At 33.3% G+C, this 21,184-nt stretch overlaps 1 protein-coding gene and 1 pseudogene across 5 annotated transcripts in view; both read left to right on the plus strand.

Moving 5' to 3' along the window:
• Positions 1–21,184, plus strand: part of CCDC172 (coiled-coil domain containing 172) — a 57,610-nt gene that overhangs the window by 21,548 nt on the left and 14,878 nt on the right. For 3 of the 5 annotated variants that reach the window (XM_038578893.1, XM_038578894.1, XM_038578896.1), the window contains 4 exons: positions 1,419–1,535; positions 2,657–2,822; positions 12,158–12,259; positions 12,820–12,949. In XM_038578893.1, coding sequence (XP_038434821.1) covers positions 1,419–1,535; positions 2,657–2,822; positions 12,158–12,259; positions 12,820–12,949 — 515 coding nt within the window. The remainder of the gene's footprint in view (positions 1–1,418; positions 1,536–2,656; positions 2,823–12,157; positions 12,260–12,819; positions 12,950–21,184) is intronic. The other 2 variants (XM_038578895.1, XM_038578897.1) reach the window with 2 other exon arrangements.
• LOC119866628 lies at positions 11,986–12,118 on the plus strand (annotated as a pseudogene).

Genomic DNA, 21,184 nt, shown 5'->3' on the forward strand with positions numbered 1-21,184 from the left:
CCCATAATTAATTACATTACCTTTGTTGAGGAATTTCACTTTTCTGGACTCATTTTATTCTCATTTATATAATAAATAGTAAATAGCTCTGAAGTGTTTTCTTATTCTAAATAAATATGGTAGATTCATGATCATACTCCTGTTTGCTATTGTTACCATTTTCTATGTGATTTCTTAGATCTGGCCATATGTTTTATGATTTCTTTCTTCTTTGTAAGATAACTAACTGCCTCAGTCCTGCTTCCCCCATTTTAAAAGCCTTTTCTGAGTTTCTTTGGTCATGAAAATTGTATCTCTTTATTCATTCTCTATTGATGTCTTTCTTAAGATAGAGTTGATGAGAACAGCAGCAAGTACTAAAGGTGTGAGTAGATGTGCCATGACATAATATACATGCAAGATCATATTTTATGCTTTATTTCTGTTCCTTTCTTTCTCTTACTTTTTTAATGCCAGTATTTCCAGGACTTTTTAGCCATATCATTTCAAAATCTCTTTCAGGCCAACCCTTTGCCTCTGGACTAGACTATTCCTAAGCTCTTTACTATTCAGTATCTTCTGGGACAGAGATTTCACACTCTGTCTCTCACCTTCAGGAAGTTCTTATGGCTAACATAAATCTTGCTTTCTGCAATTTAAATTGAATTTATTTCCTTTTTCTTTTCACTATGGAGATGGGAACAGCCCCAAACTAAAAGTGATGCTTTCTTATGAGGGCCAGTACTGAATATAGAGGAAAGATTATTCCCAGTCTGGCATCAATTTTAGCTTTTATATATTAAAGCTTCCTGACTTCCATTTCAATATTCATGGTCTCAAGAGATGCTATTCTTTATGGCCCAAATGAAATAATAGTTACATATCCAATATTAATGTTTATTATGTCTCTTGCTAACTAGAACCAAATGAGGTACTAAAATTAAAAAATGAGTTCTCAAAAGCATTTGAGGACTTTAGCAGATTTGTGTTTTTCTTAGTATAACTGTAGTCATGGGACTGGGTTTTTGCCTGTGGTTTGTAGATTTTATCTCATTTTATTAGTCATACTGTATACATGTTTAATTCATCCATATCTTCCTTATAAGTGATGAGAATAGAAACTTGCTCTTTAACACAAGCTGTCTTGAAGCAGATTTCAATGTGTGTAGTTAAAAAGCTTTGGTACGTAAGCTAAGAAATGTGTTAGGTATTGCAAAGAGAAAAGAAAATGCATTTTCTGCCCATAAGGGGCCTATGTCTTATTGGGGGAAAACATTTTAAAACTTGTAATTATAGAACACTTATAAAATAATATATGATAGTGCATTTAAAATAAGATGCTTAATGTGAAATTTATTTTGTTTTTAAGGTTAATATTTGTTCTCTTAACTAAGGCACCCTAATTGTTTCATTCTGATTTCTGTTTTTTTACTTTAAAGGTTCAGCAGTTTTCTGAAAAAGCCTTCCTCTTACAGCTTTGGAAAATTCATGAAAATGCCTTAGAAAGACAGTGTAGTGAAATTACAAACCAGAGGAATATGCTTCTTCAAGCCTTTGTAAGCCTACAGCCACTTAGAAATATCTATTTCACTAGCAGTATTGAAAAGTATTTAAATATACTTAGGTGTACTTTTAGAAAATTATCTGTATGCATATTGGCAGATACTCCTGTTCAGATATGGAAAAGTATTAAGTGCTATTTAAAACCAGTTGGTAGAGTAATATAGTTTGAAAGAATTCTATTGGCAGGAATGCAATATAGAAATTATTTGCAATTGTAATAAGCATAAAAAAATGAGTGAAACTGATTTGAATTGCTCAGGCTTTGAGACCCTGGTTTTAATGCTTTTGAAAGGCAGAGAGTTCACACTTTAGGCATATTTATGGATCTTGGTGAAAAGATTTTGTTTATCTTTTTATCTTAAGTCAGAACCAACAGACTCAGTAGTTTTAAATGACAGGGCCAGTTTAGGAATGTGACTTGTAATTAATTGACATTTTAAAGAAAATACATTTAAAAATATTAAAAATATCTGAAGTCAAAATCAACAGACTTGGTACTTATGTTAACATGGCCAGTGCCCAATGTAGTTCACAACTAATTGACATTTCTTAGAAAAAAAATAGAAAAATACAGTAGTGTTTAGGTTCTAGAGTTTCTGGAAATTCTTATTTCTTTTTCATATTCATGTTTCATAAAATGTAAACTATTTTGTAGAACTGACTTGGAAATAAATATATAATTTTACCTCCTTTGCTATATTTTAAAAGGTTTCCTTCGATTTCCTTGTTTGTTTTTTTTCTATAGAAGTAATTCCCTTGAGTGTACATTTTCATGTTCAGGTTTGGACATTTAATTATTTTACCCAAATTTATATTGCAATGACCAAATGGCACCAATGGCTATAAGTTTAATATATAAACACAGATACAATGATGAGTAGTAGAAATTCTACCTCAATAATACTCCCAAAATATTAAAGATAAAACTTCCATGTGTAAATAGTTGGTATGTAATAGCTTCATATTGCTGGAGGAATAAAGCATTTTTGTAATAATAATGGGAATTATAATTTTATATATTTGTTGTTAATATTCAAAATGATTGCATTTTGAATCACTAAAGAATAACAGTACAATTACCATCTATATTTCATATTTTGTTTCTGTTTTTCAGGAGGCTGCGAAGAAAAAAGTGACAGAGGAGGAAGAAAAATTTATTAAGGAAATTACAGATTTCAATAATGAGTATGAAGTAACAAAGAAAAGAGAACTTTGGATAAAAGAAAATGTCAAGATTGAAATATCTGACTTAGAAAACCAGACGAACATTTTGAAGAGGGGTATGAGTATATAATACCACCTCATTTTTGTATCATTAATGAAAATAACTTATTTGAATCAATGGATGTTCCAGAAATTTAACCTTTTCATAAGTAAATTGGGTTATTGCATAGCTATTCTTTTACCTTTCTCTTAATTAACCTAATGGAAATGTATCTTTTACTGTGAGCAATCTCAAGTTCTTTAGACGTAGGTGTGACATGAGCATTTTAGTCATTCATTCAATAACAAATATCTATTGCTCCTTCTGTATGTGATAGGCATTGCTCTAGGTCTTTGGGGTATAAAACTAAAAAGTGGAAGAATCAAATATGTAAGCAGATATTTATAGTACAGTGTGATAGAAGCCATATTAGGGGTAGGACTGGTGGGATGTACCTCATTTACCATCAATGTAATTTAAACTAGAAAACAAGGTTACACAGTGGGGTGGGGAGAATTTCATTTCAGGAACCCTAGCATGTAGGTTATTGTAATCTGTGATAAGATCCTGAATTAAAGACCTTGCCAAATAGAAGAGAGGTTGAATTAAAGAAATGTTTAGGAACAATAACAGGACTTCATCACTTTTTAATGTGAACAAAAATAGATAAAGTTAAGGATGAATTATAGTTTTCAAACATCAGAGTTTGGGTAGAATGTGGTACCAGGAGGAAGAGCAGAGATAGAAAAGCCTGTAGGAACTATATAGCCTTTTCTGGACAAAATAAGTTTTGTTTCAGGTATTTTTAGGTGGAGATGTCTATGAAATACACAGAGGGGAATTCCCAGGTGGCAGGGGAAGAGTTGTTTGTGAAGCTGGTAAAAGAAATCAGAGCTAGACCATTAAGTTTGGAACTGAATCCAGAGAAGTCAGTGATATCATTCTGAGAAAACTTATTGGGGGGACACAGATAAGGAACAAAGACCAAAGCCAGAAACATTTAAGGAAAGAAAGAAAAAGAATGGGACAGAGCATTCAAAGAAGGCAAGAGGAGAACCAGCAGAAAGTAATATTTTAGAAACCAAAAACAAAATATGTTTTTCTTTAATTAGTGGAAATCAAAATAGGTTATTAATTTGACAATCAGAAGATGTCAAGTGCAGTAGCATAGAGTAGAGCAGTAGAAGACTGGTAGTAATAGATTGGAATCAATGGGAGTCAAGGAAGTAGAGAATGAAAATATAAATGATATTAAATGGATAATTAGTTTTTAATGGAAGCCTTTCTAAAATATACTGTTTGTTACTTTGATGCCTTTAGTAAATGGAGAATAATAAATGCATTTAACTTTTTTGACTTGGAGCTATCAGTATGAATAATTTATTGTTTTGCTTTGCATATGACAACTTTTAAGTAATATTTATCAGGCTTATTGTATATAACAACCACTATCCTAAAGACTATAAATGCTAATGTCATGTTAATTTCATTTAAATCTTAATTTTACCATTTGGTAGTTATGTGATTTGGGGCAAGTTGCTTGACTTTTCTTTGGCCCAGTTTCCCCATCTGTAAAGAAAGGGGTTAATAGTAATGACCTTAACAAAGGTTGTTGTGAGAATTCAATGAAATAATATTGAAGCACATAGAATGCTGCCTGCCACATAATTAAGCCCTCAAAAATATGAGAATTATATTTTTAGTTTCTTTTTATAGATGATGGAAATAATGTTATCATAGATAAATTACTTAGAGTAGACAGTGTAGGACAGAGGCACGCATCTGGAAAGCTTCAAAAAATATTGAATGCTTGAGTCTCATTCAAGACCTATTGAATCAGAATCTCTGTGGGATGGGTAGGGAACATAACTTTTTTGTCCTTAGGTGATATTGATGTGTATTTTCAATAACAAGTTAGAATACAAAGTTAAATGGGTACATACTCTGTAACTAACTTTCTATAAAAAAAAAGTCACGGATATTTCCACTTCTATTCACATAGTGTTAGAAATTTTAGCCAAATCAATTAGGCAAGAAAAAGAAATAAAGACATCTAAATTGGAAAGGAAAAAGTAGAATTATCTCTATGCCCATATGATATGCTCTTATATATATAGAACACCTAAGGATACCACAAAAAAATGCTAGAACTAATAAATAAATATAGCAGAGTTGGAATATACAAAATCAACACACAAAAATAAGTTGCATTTCTATGTATGAGCAATAAGTGATCCAAAAAGGAAAAAAAATTAAATTCCACTTACAATAGTATCAGAAAGAATACTTAGGAATAAATTTAACCGAGGAGGTAAAAGACTTGTACATTGAAAACTCTATAAAACATTACTCAAAGAAATTAAGGAATACTCAGATAAATGGAAAGACATTCCATGTCATGGATTGGAAAATTTAGTACTGTTAAGATGATATTATTACCCCAAAATGATGTATGGATTCAATGTAATCCCTATCAAAATCCCAACAGCATTTTTTCATGCACTGAAAGACACATTCTAAAGTTCATATGAAATCCTAAAGGATCCCAAAGAGCCAAAACCATCTTGAAAAAGTGGAACAAAATTGGAGGACTCACACTTCTTGATTTACTAAAATGCTGCAGTAATCAAACAGTGTGGTCCTAGGATAAGGACAGACATATAGAAAAACAGGATAGAACAGAGAGCTCAAATATAAACCCTTTTGTATATGGTCAGATGATTTTTTTTATAAGCGTCCCAAGACTATTCAATGGGAAAGGACAGTTTTTTCAACAAATGGAGCAGGGAAAACTGAATACCACATACAAAAGAATGAAGTTGGGCCCTTACCTTATACAATATACAAAGATTAGCTAAAAATGGATGAAAGTCTTAAGAAGTAAAACCACAAAGGTCTTACAAGAAATCATACAGGAAACATTTCATCATGTTGAGTTTAGATGTGATTTCTTGGATACCAAAAACAGACAACAAAAGAAAAAGAGACCAATTGTATATCATTAAAACTAAATCTTCTGTATATCACAAAAAAGAATGAGTTGTGTTTTTTATGGAAGAAAATATTTGCAAATCTTATCTTTGATAAGGGATTAATATCCAGAATATTTTTAAACCAGTAGGGCTTGAACTCACAAACCTGAGATCAAGAGTCATATGCTCTACCAACTGAGCCAGCCAGGTGCTCCTACATGTGCAGAATATATGAAGAATTATAACTCAAAGCCAATAAATAAACAACTCAATTAAAAAGTTGGCAAAGGACTTGAACAAACATTTCCCCAAAGGTATGGCCATTAAGCATATGAAAAGATGCTAGTCATTAGAGAAATGGAAATCAAAACCATAATGAGATACCACTTAACACTCATTAGAATTCTATTATCAAAAATATCCAAAGTCTCCACAACATGATATTCTTACAAGTTTCAGGATACAATCCAAAATTATTTGACCTCTGAAGAATCAGTGAAATGTGACTTAGTGTCAAAAGAAAACCATGAGATGCCAAACCCCTAATGATCTAGATATTGGAATTATCAAATACTTTATAGCAGCTATTCTTGAGCTATGCTCAGTGAGATAAGGAAAATGCACTTGTAACAGATGAAAAGATAGATCATCTCAGTGGAGAAATAGAAAACGTAAAAAAAGAAAACATTAGAACTGAAAAATCAATTATTTTAAATAAAAATGTCACTGAATAAGCTTGATAGCAGAATGGAACTGATAGAAAAGCCAGTGAACATGAAGATAGATTGATAGAAATTGTCCAATCTTGGGATCCCTGGGTGGCGCAGCGGTTTAGCGCCTGCCCTTGGCCCAGGGCGCGATCCTGGAGACCCGGGATCAAATCCCACATCGGGCTCCCAGTGCATGGAGCCTGCTTCTCCCTCTGCCTATGTCTCTGCCTCTCTCTCTCTCTGTGTGTGACTATCATAAATAAATTTAAAAAAATTAAAAAAAAAAGAAATTGTCCAATCTGAAAAAGAAAAGTTAAAATTAAACAAAAAATTAGAAACATAGGGACCTATGGGACAATTTTAAAAGGTCTAACATTCAAGTAATTGGAATCTCTGAAGGAAAGGAAAGAGAATTGTCAAAATATATTTGAAGAAATCATGGCAGAAAATTTCTTAAATTTTTGAAAAGACATTAATTTGAAGATTCAAGAAGTTCAGCAAACCCAAATAAGATACCTTCAAATAGATCTATGCCTAGCTATTCAATAATAGTCAAACTGTTAAAAAACCAAAGAGAAAGAGAAAACTTTGAAAACGGGGAACAATAACTCTAATGATTATGTACCTGTCACTAGAAATGATAAAGTCAAGAAGACCGTGGAATAACATCTTGGAAGTGTTGAAAGAAAATTTTTCTATATCCAGTGAAAATATCCTTAAAAAAATGAAGTTAAAATAAAGACATTTTCAGATAAATAAAAATTAAGGGAATCCATTGCCATCATGCCTGAATGACAAGAAATGCTAAAGAAGTCCTCAAAATAGAAGCAAAAATGATAACAGAAACTCAGATCATGCTGAATGAATTAAACAGAAATGGCAAATATATAGATAATTATGAATACCTCTTTTTTAAACTTTAAAAGCTACATGTGACAATTTAAGCAAATAATATATTGTCTTGTGGAATTTATAATGTATGCAGAAGCAGTTTGTATACATGTATACCATATGCATATATGACAGCTATAACATAAAGGACTGGAAAAAGAGACTGGCAAATGGATCTAAACAGCCCAATGTGACTTTCAGGAAACCAGGAATAGAGGGGAACTTTCTCAACCAGATAAAGAATCTGTTTGAAAAGCTTACAGCTAATATTACACTTAATGGTGAAATATTGAATACCAATATCATATGTAATGGTAACATATTAAATGCATTCCCCAAAAGGATTGAGAATAAGCCAAGGATGCCCATTCTTACCACTTCCATTCAATACAACTCTGGATGTCCAAGTCATTTTAACCATTTCAAGGAGACAAAATAAATTTGCCTCTATTTACAGGTTACATGATAATTTACATAGAAAATTATAAGGAATTTATAAAACAATTACTAAAATTAATTCAATATAGTAAGATTATAGAATACAATGTATATATTTAAAAATCCATTGAGAGGCACCTGGATGGCTCAGTTGGTTAAGCCTCCAACTTGATTTTGACTCAGATCCTGATCTCAGGGTCATGAAATCAGGTTCCACACTGGGAGTGAAGCTTGCTTAAGATTCTCTTTTTCTCTTTCCCTATACATCCCTCTCCACTCTCTCTCTCCTTCTCTCCCCACCCCACACAAAAAAACAACAGTTGAATTTTTATATATTAACAGCAAACAATAGAAAAGTGGAATAAAAATACCATTTAAACAGCATCAAAAAAAATAGAAACAAATTTAGCAAAAGACATAATGGACTTCTACACTACAAACTACGGAGAATTACTGAGAGAAATTAAGGAAGACCTTACATAAATAGATCTACCAAGTTCATGATTAGAAAATTCAGTTTTGTTAGTAGATCAGTTCTCTTCAAATCATAGGTTTAACAGAATCTCAGTAAAAATCCTAAGTTTTATTAAGCCATGACAAGCTGATTCTAATATTCGTCTGGAAATGTAAATCACTTAGAACAGCCAAAACAATTTTTTAAAAGAACAAAATTTAGGGATTTATACTCCCTGATTTCAAATTTTGCTAAAAAGCTATAGTAATCAAGATAATGTGTCACTGGCTTAAAAATAGGCAGATAGGTACCATTCGAATGAAAGAGTCCAGAAATAGCCTTACTCATGTGAAGTCAATTGATTATCAACAACAGTAACAAGACAATTCAGTGAGGAAAGGAAATTCTTATTCAGTAAATGGTGCTAAAACAATTGGACATCCATTGCAAAACAATGATTTCTAAATCTTACTTCACACCATATTAAATATTAACTCAGAATGGACATACATGTAAACATAAAAGCTAACATCATGGAACTCCTAGAAGAAAACATAATAGGAAATCTTTGCTATCTTGGTTTGGATAGACAATGATTTCTTAGATGGGACACAGAAACATGAACCATAAAAGTAAAAAAAAAAAATACATTGGATTTAAAATAAAATTTAAAAACTATTAGGAAAATCAAAAGACAAACCACAACTTGGAGAAAATATTTGCCATGCATATATCTGCTGGTGTACTGTTACCTAGACTATGATGAACTCTTACAACTTAATAATAAGGCAACAAAACTTACTCTAAAAGGGGGAAAAGGGCAGCCCCAGTGGCCCAGAGGTTTAGTGCCACCTTCAGCCTGGGGTGTGATCCTGGAGACCTAGGATCGAGTCCCACGTTGGGCTCCCTGCATGGAGCCTGCTTCTCCCTCTGCCTGTGTCTCTGCCTCTCTCTCTCTCTCTGTGTCTGTCATAAATAAATAAATAAATAAATAAATAATCTTTAAAAAAATTTTTAAAAAGGGGTAAAGATTTGAACTTCACAAAGGGGCATACACTAATGACCAATGAACATTTGAAAAGATACTCAGTATCTTTTAAAATACAAATTAAAACCACAATGTTATATCACTATACATGCATTTAATTAAAAAGACTGGTCATATCAAGTGTTGGCGATAAAGTGGAGCATCTGAAATTCATAAGGTATGATGGGAATGTAAAATAAATGGTACAACTTTGGAAATTGTTTTTCAGTTTCTTAAAACATTAAACATACATTTGCTAGGTGACCCAGCCATTCTACAACTAGATACACCAGAGAACTGAAACATACATCCACACTAAGTTTTTAGTAACTTTATTCACAGTAGCCAAAAACGGAACAGAACATAAATGTCTATTAAGAGGTAAATGGGTAAACAAAATTGGTGTACCCATGCAGTAGAATACTCAAAGATAAAAAATAACAAATCTACTCACACACAACATGGATGCATCTCAAAATGATATGATGAGTAAAAGAAGCTAGACACAAAAGAACACATATACAATACAAAGTGTATGTGACAACAAGCAGGCAAGTGACAACAAGCTGATCAGTGGTTGCCTGGACCAGAATGAATAAATTGCAAAAAAAGTAGAGGAACTTTTCAGGATTGGTAGAAATATATGGTTTCTTGATTGTGGTGGTGGTTTCATGAGTATATGACAGCCAAAATTCAAAGAATTATATGGATGTGGATGTACTTTACGTAAATGATTCCTCTAAAAAAGTGATAAGGAAAAAAGTCCTTGATACCAGAAGTACTGTTGTAGGCCTCTTTTTGTATCCTTTCTTCCAGAAATATGCATTTATTTTAATAGATTTACTTCCATGGTCCTGGTACTGTTGGTCTTTGTACTTTCACAAAGCCCATCTCTACGTATATCATAACATTTACATATGAAACTTTAAACTCTGTAATGGCAGGACTTTGTTTAGTTTAATGCTCTGTCTCCAATAGTATGAGAGAGAGAGAGAGAGTTATGAATCAATGACCGCTTCAAAAGGAGACATGTAAAATGAGGTGAGAACATATAATAAGAGAACTTAACCTGGACTAGGAGTTAGGGAAGATCTCCCCAAGCAAGTGACCTTCAGACTGAGACCTTAAGGGTGGTAGGAATTAGCCACATGACAAATCTGAGTGTAAATATCAGTAAGTCAAGAGCGCTGAGGGAGATTTAGGCTGAGACTGTTAAATTTGGGAGTCACCCAGGAAAAATGTATTGAAAGAAAATAATAGAATCCTGAGGAACACCAGGATTTTCAAAGGAAGAAGAAGAAAAGGGCCAGGGAAGAATGTAAAAGGTAGGCAGGAGATCACCTGTGTGAAATGGAGATCACCTTGGAGACCACCACCGTGTTTGAGGGAGTGATCAGCGCAAGTTAAATGTTGTCAAACTGTCAACCATAAATACTAAGACACAGCCATGAGAGGTCTCTGGTGATCTTTAGGGGAAGGAACAGATGGGGACAAGAAGAGAGGAAGACAGAGGCCATGTTGTAATGGGTTGAGCAGCGGGATCAGAGGAAATGGTGATCATTAGTGCCCAGAAGCCCTTGAAACAAAGTTTCTCTGGATGGGAAAGTCCAGTAACCCAAGGGAATATGAGGTCAGGGGAAGACTTTTAGTGGGGAATGTGTTGTCCTTTTTGCATTTCTGTTTCTTAGATGGGAGATTTTTGAACATATTAAATACTGATGGGTCGGAGCCCATGGAGAAGTAGAGTTGAAAATTCCAGAGAGAAGTAAAGTTCCCAGAGAAGATAGGAAATGGTTCACAGGTGGAGGGACGGGTGGTGATTTCAGAAGAAAACAATACAAAATAAAAATCAGAAACAACCTACATGACCATCAATAGGGGCCTCTAATTATCCGAATATATATCTCCCTATACTTTAGTGACTATATTTCTGTGGTAAAATCTAATGAAACTGCTAGGTTGACAAAAATATCGAGAGAATTAATGCCAAATTATACTCCTTAAAGCACTGAGTTAGTCAATTTACCTACCAACCTATAGGAGAGAACTTGCTTTCCTAAATTAATATCCTAAACTACTAACAATCTGGGCATTATCACTGACTTTAACCTTGGCCCATCTGACAAGCAAAAACATTATTGTTATGTTGATATAATTTACATTTCTTTGATATTGCATGATGTTGAATTTACTTCTCTGAATTTATTGATCACTTAAATTTCTTTTTATTTTCCTGTGACTAATCTATTCATATTCTTTGTTCATCTTTCTACATTTTTGTTCTTACTGATTTATATGAGCTCTTTGTAAATTTAAGGAAGTTAGCTAGTTATTTAATGTCGTGTATTATAAATTTTGTGTTCTAATTTACTGTTTACCTTTGAAAAATTAGTAGATGACCTTTAAAGGACGAATTAGAGTTTGTTGTGCGGATAAAGAGAGGAAAGATATTCTAGGTAGAAACAGCAATATTAGCAGTGTTATGGAAGAATTGTAGCCATATGTTGAGTACTATGAAATATTTTAAATATGCTTTACTTATGAATGATAGTTTTCTTATTATCTCATTGGGAAGCTTGTTTTACTTGGTGATGTTACATTATTTTGAATTCTCTCTTGGTAGTCTAACCATCAATTAACTCATTCTTTTGTACCCCATTGTTGTTTAATGAATCCTGGTCCGTTCATTAGAGACAGTTTCTAGATGGCCAAGGGAAGCCTGTTGGAGCTTAAAATTGACCATATGAATTGCTTCTTGGCCTTTTGGTTAAGATCAAGTATAGTATCTGTTCTTGTCAGTTTAAAATTGACCATGTGCTGCTTAAATTTTGATTACAGACACAAGTTAATAATTGCTGACATATTTAAAGCAAAGCCTAAATGGTTAAAATGTGGGGTTTTTTGTCTATTTGTTTCTAGAAATGAAGTCAATGGAACATGATAGTGGCCAGTTAAGTGAACTTCAAAAACAAAAGAGTGAATTAGAACAAGAATTACTTACTGTGCAGAGAAAACTTAAAGGTATTATCTTTATGAGCTTAGTTTACTTTGCTGATGAATATAATTATATACACATAACAGGATCATATTATTATTTCAAACTGTACTAACCTATTGGGATATAGTGTTATTATTGGTGTAAAACAGGAATGGGAGGGCACCTGGGTGGCTCAGTTGGTTAAGCATCTGCCTTCAGCTCAGGTCAGAATACCAGGATTCTGGTATGGAGTAGGCATCAGGCTCCTTGCTCAGTGAGGTGTCTGCTTCTCCCTTTCCCTCTGCCAGCTGCTCCCCCTTCCTGTGGGTGCATGTGCTCATGCTCCCACTATCTTTCTGTCAAGTGAATAAATAAAATCTTAAAAAGAACCAGAAATAGATAAAACACTAAAATGAACAGAATTAGATCTGGTATTTTTAATGTCATAAATTTTGTCAAAATCTTTTTTGTGCCTTTAATTGCTATATTAAAGTAGAAAAATAAAAATCATGAGTGCAGGCATTTTACATGAAGCATCAAAAATTAGAGTATTGTTCTTATGAATGAGTAAAGTTAATTAACTCTTATGTTTATTTTTTTAAAGATTGTAAGCACTTTCTTAATTGTTTAGTTTTTGAAGATAAAAAGAATGAAGCCATTTGTACTACCAAATACCTAGAGGCAGAAAAAGTAAAAATCAATGAAAAGCCTCAAAGTGATGCAGAATGCTTAAGGTAAGTATTTCCTACTATATTTTGGTATAAAATCTGGTAATTTTTCAAGTTGTCAAACAGATTTCAGCATAAAGCTAAATGTGTAGTGATTTTTTTAAGTTCCAGTTAAAGACATTAATTCCTTCTATGTGCATTACAAAATATGCTAATGAGAAAATGCTTCACTACCTAGAAAGTGCTACGTGTAAGTTTCACAATGCATGGGGTTGATAATACTGAAATCAATTTTATCTTTTGTTTTACCTCATGGACTCGGTGTTCCTCACATCTCAATAGATTGAGACAGAGTATTGGTTTCACAACTCTCCTTTCTGTTATTCCTAACTTTTTTTTTAATGATTGAAATTCTTTTTTATCTTTCTAGATTTCAGGGAAAAAGAATCACAATCTACTATTTTACTTGAAATCTATTACTTTTTGTGCTGAAAGAATGAAATGTATTTTCTATATAGAATATTGACCTGCTCTTTATGTATTTGGATAATGAAAGAATGGCTGATGTTTGAAACAGCATAGTCATACACACAAGGAGAAAACCTTCAGTTTGTTAATTTTACTATTATTTATTAATAATTCAATGCTATATTTGCTGGCTTAATTTCTAAGAAGTTCATACACTTTCTAGGCTAAATATAAGGAAAGAAGCCTCATTACTGAATCTATGAGAAGCAAATGAAGCCTTCTCTTACATAAATCATATAGAAATATGTCCACTAGAGCTGAACAAATGCTTCATATTAGCAGTATATTGCCTTAGGCCATAATTTTAGTAGATTGTGAGAAAATATTTGCAATTTAATTTTATGTTAAGTTTTATAAGCATGAAATATCAATCTCTTGGGTGATATGTGTGATGCAGAATGAGTTTCTGTAATGACAATCTGCTCATTGACTTTTTTTACACTTTTAAAAATGATAATGCCCACTGGTATCATTATGGTTAGTAGTGTAAGGGCTTCCGATGTGAACTCCAGTTTTGTGGGTTTATCACACAGTCATAAAAATTTGCCCTGGGTTAAAATTAAACACACAAAGTCTGTTATAGAGTGTTTTTTTCCTTCACAGATGGTGACAGAGGAAATTTGAATAGAAAGAAACAGTAGTTTAGATACATTGTCCATTTTTTGCATTTTAGCAGATGCCAAATAAAATGCCAGTATTTTGCCAGTTCCCACGTTAAATTATTTGGTATGTGTAAATTAGTTTGCTAACTGATATGTTCCATAGACGTTATTTCAAGTATAAAGAACCACGTCAAAGTATAAAGATTTTTGGAAATAGGGCCATAAGCCTTATAATTAGTGCAATAACAAGAAACTAATGATGGCAAGAAACAATGTGACATTTATTCAACATCATGAAGGCCAAAATTAAATTGGTTTTATCCTTAAGTTTTGAAATGTTCTTTTCTGTGTGTTCAAATGTATACTGAAATCTGTTGCCTTTTTCTTAAATTTTCAGGTTTAACTGCTATTGGTATATATGCCATTTTATAGCAGAGTTCTCAAACTTGGCACTTTGACAGTTTGGTACAGGTTATTCTTGGTTGCAAGAGGGCAGTCCTATGCAATTTAAGACGTTTAGCATCATTTCTGGCCTCTACCTACTAGATGCCAGTAGCACCTACCACCCCTAGCTTTGACAACCAAAAATGTCTCCAGACTTTGCCAAATGTCCCCTGGGAAGAGAGGGGTGCGCAAAATTGTCCCCAGTTGAGAACCAGTTTTATTTTAAGGTTATTATAATTGTACGTCTACTTTTATTAAACTTTAACCAGTAAGAAAGCAATTACAAAAAATTAATATTAGTTTATTTCACTGAGCTTATTGTTCCTACTTTTAGTAATTAGAAAATTCTATGCATATTTTATTCTGTCTATATTATTGGAATTCTTTCATAATGATTATGGTCTTTTTTTTTTAAGTTAATCTGTCATGTTCAGATTATTTGTTGGACTCTATCTTGATGCCATCCATTAATGTAGAGAACCAGTACTTACATTCACAGTGGTTTAATAGTCTCTGCTTTAGGTAATCTTTTCCTATTTATAAATACCAAGATGTTTATTTATTTAAAAGATTCTATTTCAAAAAGTATGGGATCATACTTAACATATGTTAACGCAGCTAACTTGTAGAATATTGCTATGATTAACACTTAAGTCAAAGATTGAATTAATTCATAAGAAGCTCCCAGAAAGTTGTATAACTATCTCGTTTTTTTCATATAGTTCAGGGAGGAGAGAAATAATAAACATCAGGTTCTTGAGAGGCAGTAAGCATAGAAGTTAAGATTATAAACCCCTTGAAACCCTGCTCTGCTAATTTAGTAGTTAGTAACCTTGGACAAGCAATTTAACTTGTCTATGCCTCAGTCTGTACATCTGTCAATGGAGGTTCACAATAGTACCTACCTCACAAGAGTATAGTAAAAATTAAACGACTTAATATATATAAAGCCCTTAGAACAGTGCTTGGAACATAGTAAATGCTATATAATTAGATATAATTAAATTATATAATTATTTATGATTGCATTTTTATTTCATATTATCCATGAGCATTTCATGACTTTCAGACTTCTTTCTCATTTTTTCTTCCACCTTTTTTAAAATTTAAATTTAATTAATTAACATATAATGTATTATTAATTTCAGAGGTAGAGTTCAATGATTCATCAGTCTTACATAATGCGCAGTGCTAATTATATTAAGTGCCTTCCTTAATGTCCATCACCCAGATACCCAGTTATCACATCCTTCAACCCCCTTCCCCTCCAGAACCCCTCAGTTTGTTTCCTAGAGTTCATAGTCTCTTATGGTTGTTTCCTTCTCTGATTTCATCTTGTTTTATATTTTCCTCTCCTCCCCTATGATCCTCATTTGTTTCTTAAATTCCACATATGAGTGAGATCGTATGGTAATTGTCTTTCTCTGACTTGTTTCACTTAGCATAATACCTTCTAGTTCCATCCACATCATTGCGAATGGCAAGATTTCCTTTTTTGATGGCTAAGTAGTATTCCATTATATATACCACATTTTCTTTATCCATTCACTGTCGGTTGACATTGTGGCTCTTTCCATAGTTTGACTATTGTGGACATTGCTGCTATGAATATTGGGGTGCAGGTGTCCCTTCGGATCACTGCATTGTATCTTTGGGGTAAATCCTTAATAGTGCAATTGCTGGGTTGTAGGGTAACTCTATTCTCAACTTTTTAAGGAAACTCTATCCTGTTTTCCATAGTGCCTGCATCAGCTTGCATCTCCACCAACAGTGTAAGAAGACTCCCCCTTTTCTGCATCCTTACCAATATGTTATTTCCTGACTTGTTAATTTTAGCCATTCTGACTGGTGTAAGATGGCATCTCTTTATGGTTTTGATTTGTATTTCCCTGATGCCGAGTGATATTGAACATTTTTTCATGTGTCTGTTGGCCATTTGTATGGCTTCTTTGGCTGTTCATGTCATCTGTCCATTTCTTAATTGGACTTTTGTTCTTTGAGTGTTGATTTTGATAAATTGGTTGCTGCCTGTGTTCTCCTCTAGGATTTTGAAGGATTCCTTTCTCACATTTAGGTCTTTCATATATTTTGGGTCTATTACCTGCCTTTCAAGAACCTGAGGTTTATTATTTCTATCCTCCCTGAACTATATGAAAGAAATAGATCAGTCATAGTTATACAACCTTCTGGGAGCCTCTTATGAATTAACCCAAACTTCAATTTAAGTTTTAGTCATAGCAATATTCTAAACAAGTTAATTGCCTTAGCATGTATTAAGATGACCCAAATATGGTATAAGAAAATGATCCAGTTTCATTCTTCTGCATGTGGCTGTCCAATTTTCCCCACACCATTTGTGGAAGAGACTGTCTTTTTTTCCACTCAATATTCTTTCCTACTTTTCAAAGATTAGCTGACCATAGAGTTGAGGGTCCATTTCTGGGTACTCTGTTCTGTTCCATTGATACATGTATCTGTTTTGGTGCCAGTACCATACTGTCTTAAAGATTACAGCTTTGTAATAGAGCTTGAAGTCCAGAATTGTGATGCCACCAGCTTTGATTTTCTTTTTTAGCATTCTTTTGTCTACTTGAGGTCTTTTTCTGTTTCCATAGAAATGTTAGGATTATTCCAGCTCTGTGAAAAAAAAGTTGTTGGTATTTTTATAGGGATTGCATTGACTGTATAGATTGCTCTAGGGACTATAGACATTTTAACAATATTTGTTTTTCCAATCCTTGAGCATGGAACATTTTTCCATTTCTTTGTGTCTTCCTCAATTTCTTTCATGAGTGTTCTATGGTTTTCTGAGTACAGATCCTTTGCCTCTTTGATTAGGTTTATTTCTAGGTATCTTATGGGTTTTGGTACAATTATAATGGGATCGACTCCTTAATTTCTCTTTCTTCTGTCTCATTATTAGTGTATAGAAATACAACTGATTTCTGTGCATTGATTTTATATCCTGCCAGTTTGCTGAATTCCTATATGAGTTCTAACAATTTTGGAGTGGGGTCTTTTGGATTTTCCACATAGAGTATCATGTCAACTGTGTAGAGTGAGAGTTTGACTTCTTCTTTGCTGATTTGAATGCCTTTTATTTCATTTTGTTGTCTGATTGCTGAGGCTAAGACTTCTACTACTATGTTGAACAACAATGGTGATACTGAACATCCCTGCTATGTTCCTGACCTTAAAGGAAAAGCTGTCAGTTTTTCCCCATTAAGAATGATATTCTCTGTGGGCTTTTCATATATGGCTTTTATGATATTGAAGTATGTTCCCTCTGTCCCTACACTGTGAAGAGTTCTAATCAAGAAAGGATGCTGTACTTTGTCAAATGCTTTTTCTGCATCTGTTGAGAGGATCATATGGTTCTTTTCCTTTCTTTTATTAATGTAGTATATCACATTGATTGATTGATTGATTGATTTGCAAATGTTGAGCCACCCTTGCAGCCCAGGAATAAATCCTACTTGGTCATGGCTAATAATCCTTTTAAAGTACTGTTGGAACCTATTGGCTAGTATCTGTGAGAATTTTGGCATCCATGTTCCTCAAGGTTATTGATTGTAATTCTCCTTTTTGGTGGGGACTTTGTCTAGTTTTGGGATCAACGTAATGCTGGACTCACAGAACAAGTTTGGAAATTATCCTTTCATTTCTATTTTTTGAAACAACTTCAGAAGAATAGGTATTAGTTCTTCTTAAATGTTTGGTAGAATTCCCCTGGGAAGCCATCTGGCCCTGGAATTTTGTTTGTTGGGAGATTTTTGATTACTGCTTCAATTTCCTTGCTGGTTATCAGTCTGTTCAGGTTTTCTGTTTCTTCCTCTTTCAGTTTTGGTGGTTTATAAGTCTCGAGGAATGCATCCATTTTTTTCCAGATTACCTACTTTGTTAGCATATAGTTACTCATAATATGTTCTTATAATTGTTCTTATTTCCTCCATGTTGATTGTGATCTCTTCTCTTTCATTCATGATTTTGTTTATCTGGTTCCTTTCTCTTTTCTTTTTGATAAGTCTGGCCAGGGCTTTATTGATCTTATTAATTCTTCCAAAGAAATAGCTCCTAGTTTGGTTGATCTGTTCTACTGTTCTTTTGGTTTCTATTTCATTGATTTCTGCTCTAATCTTTATTAATTCTCTTCTCTTGCTGGATTTAGGCTTTATTTGCTGTTCTTTCTCCAGCTCCTTTAGGTGTAACATTAGCTTGTGTATTTGAAATCTTTCTTGTTTCTTGAGAAAGGCTTGTATTGCTATATTCTTCCCTCTTAGGACCACCTTTACTGTATCCCAAAGGTTTTAAAACGCTGTTTTATTTTCATTTGTTTCCATGAATTACTTTAATTTTTCTTTAATTTCCTGGTTGATCCATTCATTCTTTAGTAGGATACTCTTTAATATCCATGTATTTGACTTCTTTCCAAATTTCCTCTTATGATTGAGTTCAGGTTTCAAAGCATTATCATTTGAAAATGTGCAGGAATGATCCCAGTTTTTGGTACCAGTTGAGACCTGATTTGTGACCCAGTGTGTGATCTATTCTGGAGAATACCATGTGCACTTGAGAAGAATGTATATTCTGTTGCTTTAGGATGAAATGCTCTGAATATATCTATGAAATCCATCTGGTCCAGTGTGTCATGAAAGGCCCTTGTTTCCTTATTGATCTGCTTAGATGATATGTCTATTGCAGTGAGTGTGGTGTTAAAGTCTGCTCCTATTATTGTATTATTATAAATGTATTTCTTTAATTTTTTTATTAATTGGTTTTTATAATTGGCTGTTCCCATGTCAGGGGCATAAATATTTACAGTTGTTAGATTTTCTTGTTGGATTATGATATAACCCTTTAATTATAATTTAGTGTCCTTTCTCATCTCTTATAGTCTTTGGTTTGAAATCTAATTTGCCTAACATAAGGATTGCTAACTCAGCTTTCTTTTGATGTCTATTAGCATGATAAATGGTTTTCCACCCCCTCACTTTCAATCTTGAGGTGTCTTTGGGTCTAAAATGAGTCTCTTGCAGACAGCGTATCAATGGGACTTTCTTTTTTATCCTAATACCCTTTATCTTTTGATTAGGGTTTTAGCCCATTTACACTCAGAGTAACTATTGAAAGATATGAATTTAGGGCCATTGTATTATCCATAAAGTCACTGTTCCTGTATATTTTCTCTGTTCCTTTCTGGTTTATGTTACTTTGGGAATCTCTCTTCATGTAAAGGTTCCCCTTTAGCATTTCTTGAAGGACTGGTTTAGTGATCACAAATTCTTTTAGTTTCTGTTTGTCCTGGAAGTTTTTATCTCTCCTTCTATTTTGAATGACAGCCTTGATGGATAAAATACTCTTGGATGCATATTTTTCTCATTTAGCACCCTGACTATATCATGCCAGTCCTTTCTGACCTTCCAGGTCTCTGTGGTAGGTCTGCTGCCAGTCTAATGTTTCTACCCTTGTAGATTACAGACTTCTTATCAGAACTAATTTCAGAATTTTTTCTCTTTGTCTCTGAAATTTGCACATTTCACTATTATATGTTGAGGTGTTGACCTATTTTTATTGATTTTTGAGGGGAGTTCTCTGTACCTCCTGAACTTGAATGCCTGTTTCCTTTCTTAAGTTAGGGAAGTTCTCTGCTATAATTTGTTCCAATATACCATCTGCCCCCCTCTCTCTTTCCTCTTCTGGGATCCCAATCATTCAAATATTGTTTTGCTTTATGGTATCACTTATCTCTCGAATTTCACCCCTCATGACTCAGTAGTTGTTTATCTTTTTCTCAGCTTTTTATTCTCCATAATTTTGCCTTCTATATCACTAATTCTCTCTTCTGCCTCATTTATCCTAGCAGTTAGAGCCTCTGTTTCCTATTGCATCTCATTAATAGCCTTTTTACAATTTCAATTTGATTAGATTTTAGTTCTTTTATTTCTCCAGAAAGGGATTCCCTGGTGTCTTCTATACTTTTTTTCAAGCTCAGGTATTATGTTTATAATCATTTTTTCTGAACTCTAGTTCTGACATCTTACTTGTAGCTATACTGATTAGGTCCCTAGCAGTCAGTACTGCCTGTTGTTCTCTTTTTTTGAGGCAAGTTTTTCCATCTTTCATTCTATCCAGAGAAGAATAGATGAACGAGAGGACAAAAGACTAAAATGGCAACAATGACCCAGAGAAATATACACTAAACAAATCAGAAGCAACCTGAAGCAAAAAATAAATACATAATTTTAAATGAAATTTTTTAAAAATAAAAGAGAGTATATAATAAGACAGGTGAACAGAGCAATACACTGGATCCTGTGTGTATTTGGTCTGTTTGCTAGAAAACTAGATCACAAAATTGTAAAGAAAGAAAAACTTATATATGTACAAAAATAAAATTTAATACAATGAAAATTAGAGAGGGAGACAAACCATGAGAGATTCCTAACTCTGGGAAATGAACAAAGGGTTGTGGAAGGAGAGGTAGGCAGAGGGTTGGGGTAACTGGGAGTCAGGCACTGAGGAGGGCACTTGATAGGATGAGCACTGGGTGTTATACTATATGTTGGCAAATAGAACTTTAATAAAAACAAATTAAAAATAAATAAATACAATGAAAGGATAGAATGTAGCTGTAAAAATTAAAATCAAAGACAAAAAAAAAAGAAGGAATATAAGCAGACAGGTGAACAGAACAGAACAATACACTAGATTCTGGGTTTATTTTGAT

The sequence above is a fragment of the Canis lupus genome, chromosome 28, assembly GCF_011100685.1.
Source record: "Canis lupus familiaris isolate Mischka breed German Shepherd chromosome 28, alternate assembly UU_Cfam_GSD_1.0, whole genome shotgun sequence".
NCBI classification, from domain to species: Eukaryota; Metazoa; Chordata; class Mammalia; order Carnivora; family Canidae; genus Canis; species Canis lupus.